This window comes from Lineus longissimus, chromosome 7 (genome assembly GCF_910592395.1).
Source record: "Lineus longissimus chromosome 7, tnLinLong1.2, whole genome shotgun sequence".
Classification (NCBI taxonomy): Eukaryota; Metazoa; Nemertea; class Pilidiophora; order Heteronemertea; family Lineidae; genus Lineus; species Lineus longissimus.
In genome coordinates, this window is record NC_088314.1 from 11,181,121 (window position 1) to 11,199,485 (window position 18,365).

The 18,365-nt window shown below is 45.6% G+C and overlaps 2 protein-coding genes across 2 annotated transcripts; one reads left to right on the forward strand and one right to left on the reverse strand.

Annotated features, from left to right (window-relative positions):
- Positions 1 to 1,156: 1,156 nt before the first annotated feature.
- On the reverse strand, positions 1,157 to 4,597 carry LOC135491054 (uncharacterized). Its single transcript, XM_064776694.1, has one exon. It carries the CDS (start codon positions 4,595 to 4,597, stop codon positions 1,157 to 1,159), a length of 3,441 nt encoding a protein of 1,146 aa, XP_064632764.1.
- A 9,868-nt stretch (positions 4,598 to 14,465) lies between these two features.
- Positions 14,466 to 18,161, forward strand: LOC135491056 (uncharacterized). Its single transcript, XM_064776699.1, has one exon. The coding sequence runs from the start codon at positions 14,466 to 14,468 to the stop codon at positions 18,159 to 18,161; it is 3,696 nt and encodes a 1,231-aa protein (XP_064632769.1).
- The last annotated feature ends 204 nt before the right edge of the window (positions 18,162 to 18,365 follow it).

Sequence of the window (18,365 nt, forward strand, 5' to 3'; positions counted from 1 at the left end):
TACTAATATAATATCCAAGATAAAGTTACAAGAAGTAGTCAATAGGGGTCTCTCACCTCTCACTGTATGTCCACACTATTCACGCTTGTACGAGGAATACATTCAATGCTGAATCTAACAACACCCAGTGCCCTTACTCTGTATATTAGTCACTGGAAGATGGCCCATTTCACTCCTTGCTTCTACTTCACCTATAGTCTCATTGCAAACGCCTCAGTTCTATGATATCACATTCACTTTCAGCTGTCATGCAACGCAACAACTGTGCTATCTGCCATCGCACATCAACGAAGAAGTGCAGCCGCCCACATTCCACCTCACGTCTGTCCGACCAGCTGCAATCCTCGAGGACGCCCCACTGTACCACGATTTCACTACGATGTTTGACAAGAAGGAGCAGTGCGCGAGATAGGCTAATGAGCAGACTTCCCTCGCTTGAGTTTCGGAAGAATGTTCCATATCGCGCTAAGCTGACCACTGCTGACCATGACAGGCGTGCATTGGACTGGTACAGGTTGGAACTGAACATTGAATATGCTGGTGGTGACGCTTTCTGATGAGAAGTTGGTCGTGACTGATGCAGTATCCTTGGACTTGTCCACAGCATCGTTCAATCATTGCTCTCTGAGCTGCCTTGATTCTGTACCCAAATACTAAGACCAAATGCCTGTTGACTGTGCTTTAAGAGAGACTGGCGCCATGCCTAGAGATATGACTGACCCCTATTGGCAAATTTGTATGACTTTATCTTGCCTACCTAGCTGCTGCCTATAGTCTCCCTTTAACTGCGGAACACTTCAAAGTCGATAAAATGCCATGTTCCACCTTTTAATGTGTTCAGACTGCCATTTTCAAAATAATCAAGTCAGGACACTGCCTTCCAGTCTCATAATAAATTTTGCTTTCCTCAATATATAATAACATTTCTTCTTCTTCAATGCTTTCATCATTCCAAACTTCTCCTCCTCTGACTTTTACAGGGGTACAGTCATGGCAATCAAAACCCAAATACTGAGACCAAATGCCTGTTGACTGTGCTTTAAGAGAGACTGGCGCCATGCCTAGTCTCTCTTAAAGCACAGTCAACAGACACCAACCCCCTCAGACTCAGAAACCACAAACGCCCAACCCTTCCTGCTACCTTAATACTTCTGGGTTAAGTGAAGCTCTCAGGAACTATACATCGCTGGACCTTTATCTGATCCAGATCAGAAACTTGCTCCTTCCAACGTACCCAGTTCTGATGAAGTTCATCAGATAACTTCTCATCCCAGTCAGTACGATCCATCCAGGACTGTTGGAATAGCCGTTTGGCTACCAAAGTGAACGGTGCTAACAAACCCATCGGGTCGTAAATTCGATGAAGTTGTTGTAAAACAGTCCTACGAGTTTCACAGGGTACATTTTCCATCCTCTCGCAAAAGGAAAACATTAGTACGTCCTCTTTAGGAATGTACTTGATCCCCAACGTTTTTGTAGTAAATTGTTCCTCAGTGACGACTACTATACCACAGGCAAGATCTGACTCCTCTAATCCAGCCAAAGCTTCTGGTTTGTTGGACACAAATTTCCTGAGTGGGAATCCTCCAGATTTCAAGACTGTTTTCATGTCTACTGCTAAGCTTGCTGCTGCTGTGGTATTGTCTTCTCCAGACAGTACATCATCCACGAAAATATTTTCTGTTATTTCCTCAGTAGCCTTTGGGTATTCCTTTGTCTGTGTGAGTGCATGGTCCACTACAGTTTTGATACTCGAAAATGGAGATGATTTCAGACCAAATGTTACTGTTTTCAGCCTGTAAACATCAGGTTTTTTACTAGTGTCCATGTCACGCCATAAGAATCTCTGTAGATCTTGATCTCCAGTTTGCATGCCGATTTGAAGAAACATTTTCTCTATATCTGCTACAAGCGCTACTTTATGTTTTCTGAAACGCAAAAGTATGGCAAGTGGGTCGGGCTGCAGTGCTGGTCCACTCAACAATGTGTCATTTAGTGACACCCCCTCTGGTCCTTTGGCGGAGCCGTCAAACACAACACGCACCTTTGTGGTTGATTTATCCATTCTAACAACAGGGTGATGAGGCAAGTACCATATTGCTTGCGCTTGTTTCTCCAATTCCTCAACTTTCTCGGCACGCCCTTTATCAACTAACTCTTGGATCTGTTCTTGGTAGGCCTTTCCCAAGTCTGGGTCCCTCTGTAATCTTCTTTCCAACCCCTCGAGACGTTTCTCTGCTAAGGTTCGATTTGATTCTAAAGACTTGTCCTTCCAGTCCGGATGGCGAATCAAACCTGTGACGTAATGACCATCTACGAGTTTGGTATTATCAAGATGCTGCTGCAATGCATCAGTCTCCAATTCTGTGGCTTGGTGCTTGACCTCATTAGGTAATATTCCCAAGTGTTCTAGGTCCCAATGTCTGGCTGCAAAGTCAGTTTCATTCTCCAAGGAAACTCTATGACACGTGTTTACCATACCAATCTTTCCATGTCGTTGGTTTGGCTCCTCTACTGGACAGATACCTGAAAGTACCCATCCAAAATGACTCTTTGTGGCAGTTGGCATTCCTGGTGGTCCAGTTTTTCTCACAGGCAGTAAGATGTTTGTGGTATCCTCTAGCCCCAACATAACATCAATTTCAGCCGATTCACGGGGGTATGTGTCTGCTATCTGCAATCCCTGTAAGTGTTGCAGCTTTGACAAATCTACTCTCACGCAGTTGAGGTCCATGCTAGGCTGATCAACTGTGTAGGCCTCTATCTCAAATTCCTCACCTTTCCAATTAGGAATAGCGCTTGATAGATGAAACTTAACTCTCTCTGTTTTCAATCTCATCTGGTTACCACCGGCTAGTGAAAATTCTGCCTCAACCTTGGGTCCTAGCAAGTCCAGTTTTCTTGCCATCTTGTTACTTATGAATGATACACCGCTGCCTGTATCAAATAAGATTCTCGCTACTGAAATTGCTCCTCGTGATTCGATTCTTGCTAGAGTGGATTGCATCAATATCTCCTTTGGACCTGTAATGGCCTTGACAAGTCCTACACTCTTGGGAACCTCCGTTTTTTGACGTAGACCTTGTACTTGCTCTTCTTCCGGTAGCTCTGGCTCACGATCATAATGGATCAAGGTATGATGTTTCTTCCCACATCTCTGACAGTGTCTTGAATTACAGTCTTTGACATAATGCGAAGCAAAGCAGTTAAAACAAAGTTTTAAACTCTTGACCTTGTCTATGCGATCACTGACACTCATGGCTTTGAAGGTCTGGCACTGATAAAGTAGATGTGCTTCTTGGCATACAGGGCACTTGGGAGTTCGACTCTGCGTCTTCTGTTTTGATTGTCCAGCTTTAGGGTTACTTGTAGCATTGACATTCAATGCATATGCACTTGGCTTGCCATAACTAGTACTAGTATGTTTTTTCTCTGGTTTCTGTGAGTGTGAAGTACTACTACTTGTGGTTGGTCGCTTTCCCCCCTCCATTTCCGTCCTTCGGGTAACTTGCAGGGCGTCGAGTAGCCTTTCCAGTAAGTCGGGAAATTTCAGAGGCAAAGTCGACTTGTTTTTTGCCTTCAGCTTTTCGCCATCCCACTTTCGCAACAGTGTTTTGGGAATTTTGGGCCTGACCAATGCCGTGAAAATCCAACTTGTTTCGTCTAGTTCACATAGAGCCTCGGTTTTCTTTAAAATATAATTCCATGCTGACACAAGCTTATGGCAGAATGGCTCCATGTCTTTTAGTGCAAGGGAGCTCGGTGCCTCCATGTTGGCTATCTCGATTACAGCCTTCTGCACACAACTCTCCACGTCACCATACTTGCTTTCTAAAACTTGGAGGATGTCTTGGTAATCAGGATCTTTCATACCCGCTACTAACTTTCTACACTCGCCCTCTAGTAATGTAATGGTAAAGTGCGTCTTTTCCACCTCCGAATAACCTGGCTTCGCCAACTCCGCTTCTAACAGCTCTCGCCATTGATCAAAGAAATGCGGATCGCCGCTAAATTTTGGTATGGGTAGCTCTCTCTTCTTCTTGGTCAAAGTTGACAAGATGGTTGTGAGCTGCTCTCCTGATATTCCATTGTTCATGGATTTAAAAGCCTCTGCTAAACCCTTTGTTAACACTTCAATGTTGCTCTGGCTACTATGATGGGATCCTTTGCCCTCACTCTCACTCCTCTCCTTTGTCGGCCTGAACCAGTCTTTCTCCAACCTCTGGATCTTGGCATCACAGTTGAAGTACCTCTCTCTATAGTCTTGCTCATCTTTATCTTCTCTTCTCCTCTGGTCGTCAGACATAGCGTTCAGCCTCTCCTCGTTATCTCTGTGATAATCCACTTGGTCTTGAGTATCTTGCAAGTCCATGTAGGCTGACTTCAACTGTTCTCTGGCAGACATGGCTGCCCTCACTTTAATCTCATTCTCGGGTGAACGGTCATCATCGTCTAATGCTGGAAGAACATCATCATAATATCGGAACAAGGATTTCTCCAACTTGGTGTATCTCTGCCGATTGATGCGCCTCCTTTCCAATAGGAATTCAAGCGTTGCTGGCTCAGCAGCCACACTTTTACCCTTAGTAGTCGCCATTACATGTATGTCAGTGATTTTAGGACAGATGAAGCAGTATTGATAATTTTTAAAACAATTATTACGTTAACGTAACCCACTTGAGAACTTAACCCTCACTATTTGTGACCTGGTAAAACTTTGAGACTTATAATAAATTGGTATACCGAGGAATGATAAACCTTGTCAAATTACCATAAAAAGACCATTGCATATTGCACCAAAATCACTATCTACTCATGAAAACCACTGAGATTTGAACTGAATGGCAATCTCAAGACTCATATAAACACTTTGACTATAAAAGTACAATGTATAAACACACGATAACTCAACACTATACAAACATGGTCACCTCTTAAGTATTGTGACAGCGTTACTTTATCTTAAGGTCAATAATTAGTCACAGTATTTACTATGATTATTCTATGAAATACAAATGTAGTAAGACCAAACTGTAACTCAAACACTCTTGAGAATCACTACCGGTAACCGTTTTAAATAAAATGCAACTCTAATCTACATGTAATCCATATCAAAATTGAATACCTGTATCATGTATGCCTCAACATGGCAGATGCCAGATTCAGTAAATACCAATAAACACAACGTGGCACTTATACTCTTGACACTCACTGAAAGAAACTCTGATGGCTCACACTCAACTCAGATTAGGCTGACTAAATCCTTACTTTTAGATTTATCAAACCGTTACCTGTTAAAGATTACCAAACATACACTAACAGTAATACCTCTGTAAAATGCAAACTCAGTATTTGGCATAAATTTAACACATGGTAAGACAGGACACTTATACTGAAAGTGAAACAAGAAGTCAAAGACTTAAAACTCAGGGTAAGAAAGAATCACCTTTTTGGATTCATACGTGGTTGAACTCATACACACTGCAGTAAGTTTGACATCTTTTAGTCAAAGCATAAACTCATAATTCTAGGGGAAAGCTAGAAAACACTCGGATACGAATTTAGTCAAAGTACACGCAGATGTCCTCCACAACTCAGTCTTAACTCAGCGACAAGACGTATCTGCATAATTCGGCGATGTCTGGAACAGCGACGATTCTCACTCATGTAGTCGTCAAGATTCCTGGTCCTCATAGATGATGCATCTGTGCTGGGAGCTGCTCAGCAATGTACGACAACTAACGGATGCTCGAAAAGCACGTGCACGTGGAACTCAGGAACTCGGGTTTTCCACAAACTACACGCTAAAGACAGTCCGACTCACTCTGCTCAGGCCATGCACGAATTGTCATTGCATGGGTTGGGTGAATCCTCGAAAGACAGAAGAGAAAGTCACACCCTGCACCTCTGTCAAGGCTCAACTCAAAATTCGTTTTTTCGGATGCACAACTCTCACAATGTCAAATTACTCATTTGTATTGAGTACTGTTGATCACAGTGTCCCACCTCAGGTCCACCGTACTACTCGACTGCACACCGCACAACTCCGGAGTGCATGAAAGACAACATTTTGCAACCACGTGCATTGGATGCCTGTATATGCTTAGTGCATCAATAGTGCATCACTGCGATCACTGCCACTGCCGCGCCGGCACATCGGATCGATTGGCGACTGTCCTGATCCGGTCGGAGAGACCATAATGTTCTGTAGGGACTGTATATTGATTAAGGATTCTAAAATACAAATTCATCGCACGTGCTCTCATATCTCGCCATTGCTCGTTGTTGTCGTTACACATAAACCGTCTCAACCAAATACACAACATCAATGATAAGCGCGCCGCTGCGTGAGTTATTACAGAAAGACGCTAGTTGGCACTGGGACGACACGCAGAAAAACGCAACTGAGATTCTCAAGAGAAAGCTAACTGAGGTACCAGTGCTCAGTTATCACGACCCCAAGAAGGAGTTGACGGTCACGGCGGACGCATCAAAAGACGGGATAGGAGCCGCGCTACTACAGGAACGTCACCCAATTGCATTCACGCCCAGTGCCTTAACTTCTTGTGACCAGAACTATGCACAAATCGAGAAGGAAACACTTGCAGCAACCTTCGCCTGCGAGAGATTCCATCAGTATGTTCATGGACGAGACCTCACGATCAAATCCGATCATAAACCGCTTGAAACCATAGTCAGGAAACCATTGTCAGGATATTCAAAGGAAACCTCATAGTCGTACCGCGAACACTCAGACCGGAAATGATAGAAATCATTCATCAAGGACATTTAGGCATAGAATTGCGCAAGCGCAGAGCTAGACAATTGCTATTTTGGCCAAACATGTTTTTGTATCGTTGACTTTGTAGAGAGTTGATGACGACGGATTTAATAGAATATAACAATAACATGATTGATTTTATTTATCATTCCACTTCCGGTTGCTCGGTCTCACTTTACAGTTACATGATAGTACATATATATACAGTGGTCTCACTAAGCAGTTGCGTGGTACCAACTCCCTTTTTAGACAACAACCTATCTAGTATTCAAAAGACCAATGGAGATAAATCACATACAAATCAAAGGAGTTTAACTAGTCAATTTCAATTCAGTATACCCTACCACTGAAGTAAGCTTTATCAGATTTGCATTTAAGTCTACATGTTAAAAGAGCCTGCATCTTTTACAGAGTCTGAATCAAATGAAAGAGTCAGAATGAGAATAAGTATGCTTCTTAAAATATCTGTATGAAAATGCTTCTGAGAGTCTTTATGAAATGGCATTTAAGTTAAGCATTTTTACTTCACAAAATCACTGTTACTGAACTTAGGATTGGGCTTCACAAACCTGCCAGCTCTTGTCCAGGGGCCACCGCATAGAAACTCCGCTAGTGACTATCGGTGTAGGTCGACAGTGAACGGAGCCTTAGCGGTGGTTCTATGCGGGCATTCGTCGATAGAGAGCGCATCGAAACTCCGTCAGCTGGCGGCCCGCTACCAGTCCCGATAAGGGGCCGCATAGAAACTCCACTAGACTGTCGATAACGCTATCGACAGGCATATTTGCTGGAGGAACTCGGAGCACCTCTAGTGAGGCCGCTAGTGATTGTGCAGGGCCATTCGTCAACATGTGGCGCGTTGCGGTGGACGCATTTTTTGGAAATGGAGACAATGTGGAACAAACAAGAAATTTTCGGCAAAGAATTAATCCATTTGAGGATTTCGATGACGATAACTTTTTCAGAAAATATAGGTTCCCGAAGCCTATATTTACTGAACTGCTGGATATTCTCGAGCCGGCCCTTGAGCGAAATACACACAGGTACTAACAATAACTTCTATCCATGCATTAATTAGTATGATTACATGGAAGTGATGTTCAACCATCATGCATGTCGGCCTATGCTGTAAAAACCACAAAATTAATTTGGAATACAATACAGTCCCCCTTTTAATGTAGGCCTAGTTGATTAAGAATTGCATCTTTACTGCTATATCATTCCAGGTCCCACGTGTTGGATAGCTCGCTTCAGCTATGTACTGCCGTCCGATACTTCGCCCAAGGAGGGTTCCTGCCAATGGTAGGGGATGTGCACGGTATCGGTCCAAGAGTAACAAGCAAGTGCATTCACACCGTAGCTCAAGCCATTTGTGATCGTATGGACCGATTCATCCGATGGCCAACAGTCGACGAAATAGGCATAGCTAAGAGGCAATTCTATGAAAGATTTCAATTCCCGTGCATAGTCGGCCTCATCGATGGTAGCCAAGTACCTATTCAAGGTCCATTTCCACCTGCTAATGAAGCCGTGTACATTTGTAGGAAAGGATTCCACTCAATCAATGTTCAAATTGTTTGTGATATGAACTTGAATATCATTGATTTAGACGCAAGATGGCCCGGGTCAACCCACGACTCCTTCATTCTTCGCAATTCCCACATATGGGACATGTTCGAACAAGGGCGGGTTATTCCAAATACCTGGCTCCTCGGCGATAGTGGATATCCGCAGAAACCATGGCTCATGACACCATACCAGAATCCAGCAAATGATGCGCAGGAACGATATAACACGCAGCACAAGCACATTCGCTCCATCGTTGAACGGTGTAATGGGGTGTGGAAGATGAGATGGAGATGCCTTACCAAACCAAACATGTTTCAGCCGGCAAAAGCGTCGAAAATTATAGCAGCATGCGGTGCACTGCATAATTTTGCTGTTGCACATGGAATTCCCATAGGTGAAGAAATTGACGAGGATCTCATCAATCAGCAGCATGACGACCCGAATCATGATCCGGAACCCAACGTTGGGAATGATGGTGCTCGTGCACGTGAGGATCTTGTGCGCCGAGTTTTCACCCGCAGACAATAAACTGTTTTAATGGTAAGGGGCCATTCACAATTTTCAACATTTTCACACACATACACGGTGTGGAATACTTTTCCAGCCCCCCCCCCCCCCGCCCCCTAAAAAAAACATTTTGACTGGCATATAAACATTTTATGAAGTGTACATTCGGAGCTTATTTACCCCCTCCCCTAAAGTGTACCACTTGACTTGTATGCTTGTGAACATTTTGACATTTGTGAACGGTCCCTATACTTATTAAATAAGGTAACAACGGGAATATTTCAATATGCCTCATTTTAAACTTCTACAGCTTTTCTTATTAGGCATAACCGGGCTAATCAAATGAAGGAAATGGCTGCCAAATGTTGGTGCCACTAGCACTCGGCGCAGGAACTAGGTCAGTGAATGTACCGGTTTCTGAAGACTGGTTCGGCGTGAAATGACGCCTTAGCTTTTCCTGGTAGTACCACATTTTCAGATGGTACATATCTTCCTGTATGTTTAGCTTCTTTTTCTCTACCTCTAACTTTTCCTTTTCAATCTCAAGCATCTTCTCATAGTATTGCGAAGAAGTCATTCCTTCCGTTCCCGAAGAAACTTTTGCTTTTTTTGGCATAGGCCGGGGCGTATCAGATCGAGAAGCTGGCGTGTCGGATCGAACCGATGACCTGTCTGATGGAGCATCTGCTGGCGTATCCGGTCGACTACGTGATTCATCCGCTGTACTGCTAATTGCAACCTGTCGGAATCCGGGCGTGAGGGCAGGCGCAGACTGAGCAAACGCAGCAGAGTTCGATGTAACACCGCCTGGGATTCCTGAAGCGAGAAAAGTATATGCAGAAGTAGGCCTATTGCCACACTGGGAAGTGATACCCAGCATCTTTTATTACATTTTTTGTTATCTAAAAATCCATGAGTGAAGTACACTCAGATCATATCCCTTTAAACATTTTGCATTTAGTGTATTTTGTGTGGATCAAAGACATTATAATCAGAATATTAAAAGGTGCTGAATTGGCTTAAACAAATCACATCAGTTTTCAGACGTCCTTTCAAAATCCGGATATATTCCCGCAATTTTTTGCGAAATACGCGTGCAATAAAGTATTAACGAAGCTATGGGTATACCGTTTCGCGTGTCTAGCATTAAACAAAGTGGGTATGGTTTTGCATTTCGACATTCCTTACCTGTAACCTGTTCTGGCTGAAGACAATGAAATATCATCCTTTCCTGTTCTGTCAGTATATCGATATCTTCCTCCTGCAACGCTGGACATTCTCCTCCTCCCGTTTTGCCCATCTCCGCTGCACGTTGCCGATGTCTTTTCGCCACCTTCCCTTACGTCGCGTTTCAATTTCCCCCATTTGTCAATGATGCTGTCCCAGGATCTTTCCGTCGGGCTAACCGCATTCACTGCGCTAATGATTTCTTCTTTTATTTTGTTTTTGTCTTTTTTGGACAATTCACTCGAGAAAGAGGCATCCAACTTTTCGTGATGCTTCGAAAATAAGCGGATGATAGTTTGCTTTTCTTCAACGCTGTAGTCGGCAGCTCTCGCTCTCTTCGTTTTAGTCTTCGAATGCTCTGCCATTTTTCGCCTTTACCATGTGAATAACACTAGGCCTACACCGCATGCACATAGCGAAATTGAAATCCGCGACCTATTACCGGACCTATTACGAAAATGCAGACAAGAGAAATGAAAAAATAACGCGTGAAATGCATGTGGGGCCCACGACGGCAGCCCGATACGCAAACTTCCGACAGCTTGTCGGCAGACTTCACTAGCGGGGTCCTATCGACGCTTCTATGCGGCCTCCAGAATTACCCCGCCACGGTATCGGCCGACAAGGTCCCGCTAGTGACCAGCGGGCCGTTCACTAGCGGAGTTTCTATGCGGCCGGCCCTGGTCACAACAACAGGAGTGTTGGTATAGCTTGGTACCACATAAGTCATGGTAGTAGTAGGGGTAGGCCTTGTTACAGGTTTCTGTGTAGGCCTAGCTACAGCACTACGACTCTGTTGAGTGGGTTCCTGAGGACCTTGGGCTACATGTACCGGTACATTGGTACTGCTGTGTTTATTCAATGCATCATTCAAGAGTTGCCCTGTACAGACATAAAAAGAATCATCAATTGGAACCCTTCTCAAGAATTTGGCATTTCTCACATACTTCTTCCCTGTCATAGTATTCACACCTTCAAATGTGTTCTCATCCTTGGATGCTATAATGACATGTTTCACAGTACTATACTTGGGATCCAAATTCCCACCCTTCAGTACATTGGCCACATAGACAACATCACCAACTTGCAAATCATTGCACTAACCATGTCTTTTCTTGTCAGTATAGGCCTTCATCTTATCTATATACAGATCATGATACTCTTGATGAGGAGGTTTCTGATCACAAGGCTTTTCACACTCCAAAAGTGGTAACTTGGTCCTAATCTCACACCCAAGCAACAGGACAGCAGGTGACATACCTGATGATCTACAAGGAGTGGACCTGTATGACATCAACGTCTTTGCTAGCTCAAATTGCCAGTGTTTACCAGAAATTACGGCACATTCAAAGACTTCTTCAAGTACCTGTGGAATCGTTCCACCTTCCCATTAGTTCTAGGGTAATAGGGACTGGCTTTCACATGGCCGATGCCACATGATTCAAAAAAAGACTCTGTTATTTGGCCTACAAACTGTTGACCATTGTCAGTAACTACTGTCTGGCAAAAACCCAGCCTAACGAAAACTTCAGCAAGTGTTACCGCCGCGGCTGTCTTTGCTGTTCCTCCCGGCGGCCCCGGAGTTGGTCTTCCTTCTTAAGCAACTAGACATTTTTTGACGACGAGGATTTCGCATTCCTCCCTGTTATTGAGTTCATTTGACAGGCAGATAGCCTCCTGTAGTGCCGTTTAATATTTTGTTGATGGACAATGGCACCAAGGTTTAGTAAGTGTCTAAATTTATATGTTTATAACCCAACAAGGGTGCCTTTTGACCCATTTTATGGCGATGCCTCGTAATTTCCTCGGACGCCATTATTTTAGTGTAGGCGGGTTCGACCCTCTCGTCTGATGTAAATTCCCATGATATTACTGTTGCTGCTGTGTGAGCTTGGTCGATTTTAGACCTATTGTGTAGATGTGTACCCGGTGTGGGTCGCAATTCTGCTGTTATCACCTTAAAATGGTGTCTTTTGGGTGTTCTTGGGCACAGCTCACATTGGTGTCATTTCCGACAATCCTTACTGTCCCCACCATGTGCTTTGGTTAGTGTCTTGTGGTGTTCGAAGGTGGCAGCACCTCCCGATACGTCTGGGACAGTGTCTTCCAGGTTGTGACTTGGATGTGCCCTATATTTTGTCTGTACGATAACCGTCAATGTTTTCTTTGTTAAATTTAAGGCGTTAGCTTATACCTGGTTATCTTTGTATCTTTTCAGTGAACCCTTCCCTTTCCTTTCCTTCTCCCATACCATCTTTATCGATCAAGAATAAACACGTTTAAAAGGAGTACATATCTTGGTATCCAGTCCATCACGTCGACAACACTGAATATTTCCTGTGGGTTTAAACGGCGCCCACATTCGTTCATAAACCTTGAAATACGAGAAAATGGCGTACTCGAAGAAACCCGGCGTGGAGATGGAACGACGTCGGGCCCAACGCTTGGAGTTGGGTGGCATGAAAGCGGCGATGACGCGGAAGTCCAACGAGATCAGGGACCTCATGGAGTCGGGAGAGGACGTCGACACCGTGTTCACCCGGATGAAGTCCGTTAAACACCTTTTTGACAAGATGTATCATCAGTTTGTCAACATGGGCACACATGCTCAATCTGATACTGAACGCGAGAATTTGGACGATCAATTGGCGACAGCCGACGACAATTATCAGGCCCTAGTGGCTGATGTTGATAACTGGGAGAGAACAGTTCGTGAACTCAGTGTCTGTGAGGATAGTGACGAGGAAGCTGGTGATACCAGTGATCATGAAACGTCGCCTAAAATGTTCTGGGTCAGCCTCGATTCAAAGGACAAGCCTTCCGGTGGCAAACCTTCGGTCAAGGACAGTCATGTTAATGATAAAGTGGGTGAGGGCAAAACGGCCCAGAGCCCCAGTCAAACAGTGAAAGTTGAACCTGGAAACGTTGACACTTCTGCTCCTCCTGTTAATGGTGGGGATACTAGTCACCCGCCCGCTTCAAACAATCAAATCCAGGACGATACATGTATGGGTAGTGCTCAGAACGACAATAGATACGCAGGCACTGGCATGGTGCCTCCTTGGATGCTGGTCCCACCTCCCATGCCTACGGCCAGCTGTTTGGACATTTTACAGCTACCTAAGACTGAACTTATGTACTTTGATGGTGATCCACTCAAGTATCATCGTTTCATGAGTTCCTTTGAGAACTCAGTGGGTCGTCTCAATATCGATGAGAACTCTAAACTGAATAGGCTATTTCAGTATTGCACTGGGACAGCTCTCAAAGTTATCGAGTGCTGCTCTGTGAAGGCACCGACAGAGGGTTATCGGCGGGCCCTCGCCCTGTTGAAAGAAAGGTTTGGAAATAATTACCGCATCTCGGCGGCATGGATCACCAGGGTGACCTCATCCCCCCCGATCCGGTCATCAGACCCCAAAGAGATACAGGATTTCGCTGATGAACTGACAAACTGTACAGAGACACTGAGGGCTATGGGTTGTGATCGTGAGATCGATACCCAACGGTCTTTGGTCAAGATTGTTGAACGTCTCCCGCCTTACGTACAGAGTAGGTGGCGCAAGGAGGCTGTGACGTCATTGGATTCCACTGGGCAATACCCAAATATAGACAAACTGGTTCGATTTGTCAGCCGTGTGGCCAAAGAGGTCAACGATCCGGTCTTCGGATATCAGGCTGCAGCCAAGCCAAAGGAAGACATCACAGGGAACAAGCCCAGGGCTAGATCTGGAGCCCCTAGATCCACAAACTTTGCTGTAAATACCGGTAATACCGCCACCCCTTCTGTTAGTAACTCGTCCACTTCAAAGGGGCCTGCTGTTGGCAATCGCGATGGTCGTGTCTGCCCATTGAATCCAAGTCATGGGAATCACACCTTGTTCCAGTGTTCGGAGTTCAAGGAGATGAAACCATCTGATCGGCTCAATTTCACACGTGGTAAAAACTCTGTGACAACTGTCTCCTACCCGATCACTTCTCAAATCGATGCACACTCACCCGTCGCTGTAGTGTGCCAGGCTGTGGAAAGAGACATACAAAGTTTCTACATCTCGGTGAGGCATCCAACCGGGGTGCAGCAGAACAACCTAAGGACAAGGACCAAACAATTCTGAAGACTGCCCACAATGGCTCCAGTAGTGTCACGGGGGCCGGACACACTGCCCTCCCTGTCGTTCCTGTCAAGGTGAGGAGTAAGGGTGGCGCTGGCGGTGTAGTCTCTACTTACGCATTGCTTGACACCGGATAAACGAACACCTTTTGCGCCAATGAACTCTTGAGTGAGTTAGCTGTAGACGGGGAAAATTCACTCCTCTCTTTGAATACTCTTGGATCTGAAGGTAGCAGACAGATTCAGACAAAAATCGTAGCCCTGGAGGTGATGGGCATAGATGAGAAGAAGATGATTCAGCTCCCTTTCGTTTACTCAAGACCTGCTCTGCCCGTGCCCGAGGAGTCTGTTATTGCTCGGGGTGGTATCGATCGCTGGCCTCACCTCAGGGACTTAAAACTTCCGCTTATTGAATCGCCTAAAGTCACGCTACTCATGGGTCAGGATGTACCAGAGGCTCTATTGCCCATTTCAATCAGAAAGGGGGGCCCCGGCGAGCCATACGCTACTGAAACTGCCCTTGGTTGGACTTTGAACGGTCCCATCGGACAAATGCCTACTGTGTCATCATGCAACTTTGTTGCCATGGATCCCCTGGAGCGCCAGGTTGAGAAGTTTTGGAAAGTCGAGAACAATACAGACTCTGTTGCCTTATCTGTTGAGGACAGAAAGGTTGTGAGGACATGGGAAGAATCTATAAGGCAAGTGGATGGCCATTACCAGCTACCCATTCCATTTCGAATTGAGAATCCGGATCTCGCCAACAATGTTACCGCTGCTAAACGTAGGCTGGATTCGCTGCAACGGAAACTAGAACGTGACGAGAAGCTTTTTGCTGAGTACAAAAAGGGTATTGATGACCTTCTGGCGAATGGCTTCGCGGAGAGGGTGCCAGATGGTGAGCTTCAAGGTACCCCGGGTAAAACCTGGTACCTCCCGCATCACGCTGTATCGAATCCGAATAAGGACAAAATACGAATCGTCTTTGACTGTTCCGCGGAATATAATGGGGCTTCGCTGAATTCGAAGGTCATGCAGGGCCCTGACCTCACCAATAAACTAGTGGGCGTCTTGCTCAGATTCAGAGAGGAGAAAACGGCGATCATGGCTGACATCAAGGCTATGTTCCATCAGGTGATGGTCGACCCTACTGATCGAGATGTCCTCCGGTTCCTATGGTGGCCTGGAGGTGACATGAGCAAAGAACCGGTCGCTTATCGTTTACGTGTCCATCTGTTTGGAGGGGTGTGGAGCCCCAGCGCGGCTAACTTCGCTGTGAAGCAGGCCGCTCTCGACCATCGTGATGAATTCGACGATATCACAGTTGACAGTATTAACAATAGCCTTTATGTCGATGACCTGTGTAAGTCTGTGGTGTCTCCAGAAATAGGCACTGAGCTGGCTGACCAGCTGTGCAAGCTGCTGAGGCTTGCAGGTTTCCATCTCACGAAATGGCTCAGTAATGATCGGGATGTTATTGGGTCGCTGCCAGAAGAGGACCGAGCGCCAAAAATCAAAGATCTGGACCTAGACAATTCAGACATACCAACCGATCGTGTTCTGGGAGTAGTATGGGACCCTGAGGCTGATTCCCTCGGAGTCCGTGCCAAAGTCGTTGATAAACCCTTAACGCGACGTGGGGTACTCAGTGTTGTTAGCTCCGTATATGACCCCATGGGCATCGTAAGCCCTTTTGTCTTACCTGCAAAGGTGCTCATTCAGGAACTCTGTCGCCGAGGGGCTGGATGGGACGAACCCCTGTCTAAGTGTGAAGTTACAGAGTGGGAACGCTGGAAATGTGATGTGAGAAAGCTCCAGATATTTTCTGTTAATAGGTGTTTCCACCCTTGTGATTTTGGTGAAGTTGCCAGCACAGAGCTTCACCATTTTTCTGACGCCAATGAGAAAGCCTATGGATCGGTCTGCTTCGTTCGCCAAACCAGTCACAATGGTAAGATTCATTGCACCATTGTCTTTGCCAAGTCAAAATTGGCACCATTGAACAGACTCACGATACCCCGTCTCGAGTTGCTCGCTGCAGTCGAGGCAGTGAAAATTGATCAGATGTTGAGACAGGAGCTGGATATTCCAATCACAAGCTCAACATTCTGGACTGACAGCATGCTGGTACTTCAATTCATAAGCAATGAATCTAAAAGGTTCAAGACGTTTGTAGCTAACCGTGTTGCTTACATTTGCTCACATACTTCCCCTTCTCAATGGAGGTATGTCGAAACTGACAAAAATCCCGGTGATGATGTCTCGCGTGGGATGACTGCTGACCAAATCCTGTCCTCGAAAAGATGGGTTTCTGGTCCGGACTTTTTGTGGGACAATAATGTCAAGACATCCAGCGTGGATGTCCCAGTGATGAATGAGAACTGTGAGATACGCAAATCACATGTTTTTGCTACTTGTACGAGTGGCGAGGAATTGCAGGGTGTGGACAAGCTCCTGCATTACTATTCATCGTGGAATCGATTGCGACATGCGACTGCTTGGATGTTACGTTTTAAACAGTTGCTGCTCCAGAGGGTCAGGAAAACGCCTGACCAAGTGCCCAGTGGCAGTCTCACTGTGGAGGAGATCAAACAGGCTGAAATCTCCATTGTTAGATATGTTCAAAAATCAGAGTATGCGTCTGAGCTGCGTGATCTTCAGAATGGAAAGCAGAGTGTTAAGACTTCTAGTCCGCTGTATGAGTTGGAGCCATACCTTGATAGTGCCGGAGTCATGTGTGTCAGGGGTAGGCTTGAAAATGCCCCTATACCTGTAGGACAGCGACATCAGATGATTGTGCCTACGGACTCTTATCTTGCCAACTTGTTGGTGCAGCACAATCATGAAGTAGCAGGTCATGCTGGTAGAGAATATGTGCTGTCTCTCCTGAGACAGAAGTTCTGGCTCCTGAAACCAAGGAACATGGTGCAAATGGTTCTTTCTGACTGTACCCACTGTCGCAGGAAAAAGGCCCGTTTGATGAAACAGCGCATGGCAAACTTGCCATTGGATCGTGTAATGCCATATGAACCCCCCTTCAAGTATGTAGGTTGCGATTGTTTTGGCCCGTTTTTAGTCAAAAGGGGTCGGTCATTCGTGAAGAGATATGGTTGCATATTCAAATGCCTGGTGATTAGGGCAATTCATATCGAAGTGCTGCATTCGATGGATACGGACTCTTTCATCAATGGTCTCAGGAGATTCATTGCTCGTCGTGAAGAAGCGTCGAAAATTAGGTCAGATAACGGGACAAATTTTACCGGAGCTGACAGAGCCTTGAGAAAATCGATCGATGAATGGAACCAGAACCAGATTGACAAATTTCTTTCCCAAAGGGGAATCCAGTGGGTTTTCAACCCTGCAGCAGCCAGTCACTTCGGAGGCTGTTGGGAGCGTCTTATCCGCAGTATTCGTTCGACGTTGACATCCGTTATGAACATGCCTGCTGTGAAAAACCGAGTCCTCGGTGATGAGGAACTCGCAACGTTCATGTGTGAGGTCGAGTCTATCGTAAACGGTAGGCCTATTACATGTGTGTCTGATGATGTTCGTGATATGGAGCCGCTTACTCCAAATCACCTGTTGTTGATGAGGTCAGGGGCTGTGCTGCCGCCTGGTGCCTTTGTTAGCCGTGACATGTATCGCTCTAAGTGGAAACAAGCCCAGTATCTGGCTAACGTGTTTTGGGAACGTTGGGTTCAGGAATACTTACCCACGCTACAACGGCGCTCAAAGTGGATTGAATCGGACAACTTGAGAAATGGAGACGTCGTCTTGGTGCAGGATGAGTCCACACCTAGGCATCTGTGGCCGCTCGCCCGGGTGGTGGAAGTTTTTCCAGGCAAGGATAATCTGGTCAGGTCTGCTCGCGTCAAGACCAGGACCGCCACTTTGACCCGTCCGATTCACAAGCTAAGCCTCTTGGAATCTAGTGAGGAGAAGCAGCACTTGGAGGACGATGCGTAGACTGCATGTAATGCTTCGATTTGTTGGGAAACGTGGAGAACGGCAAGGACGAGAATTTCTGAATTCTAGGATGTGAATTTGTGTGGCCTAATGCCTAATATTGATCCTCCCAGCGGTGTTCATGTGAAGTTTAGCTTGATCTGAGTGTCTTGTCTCATACGTTGCTATTCTGAGATCTTACTGGGGTGAGTTTACAGTATGGTG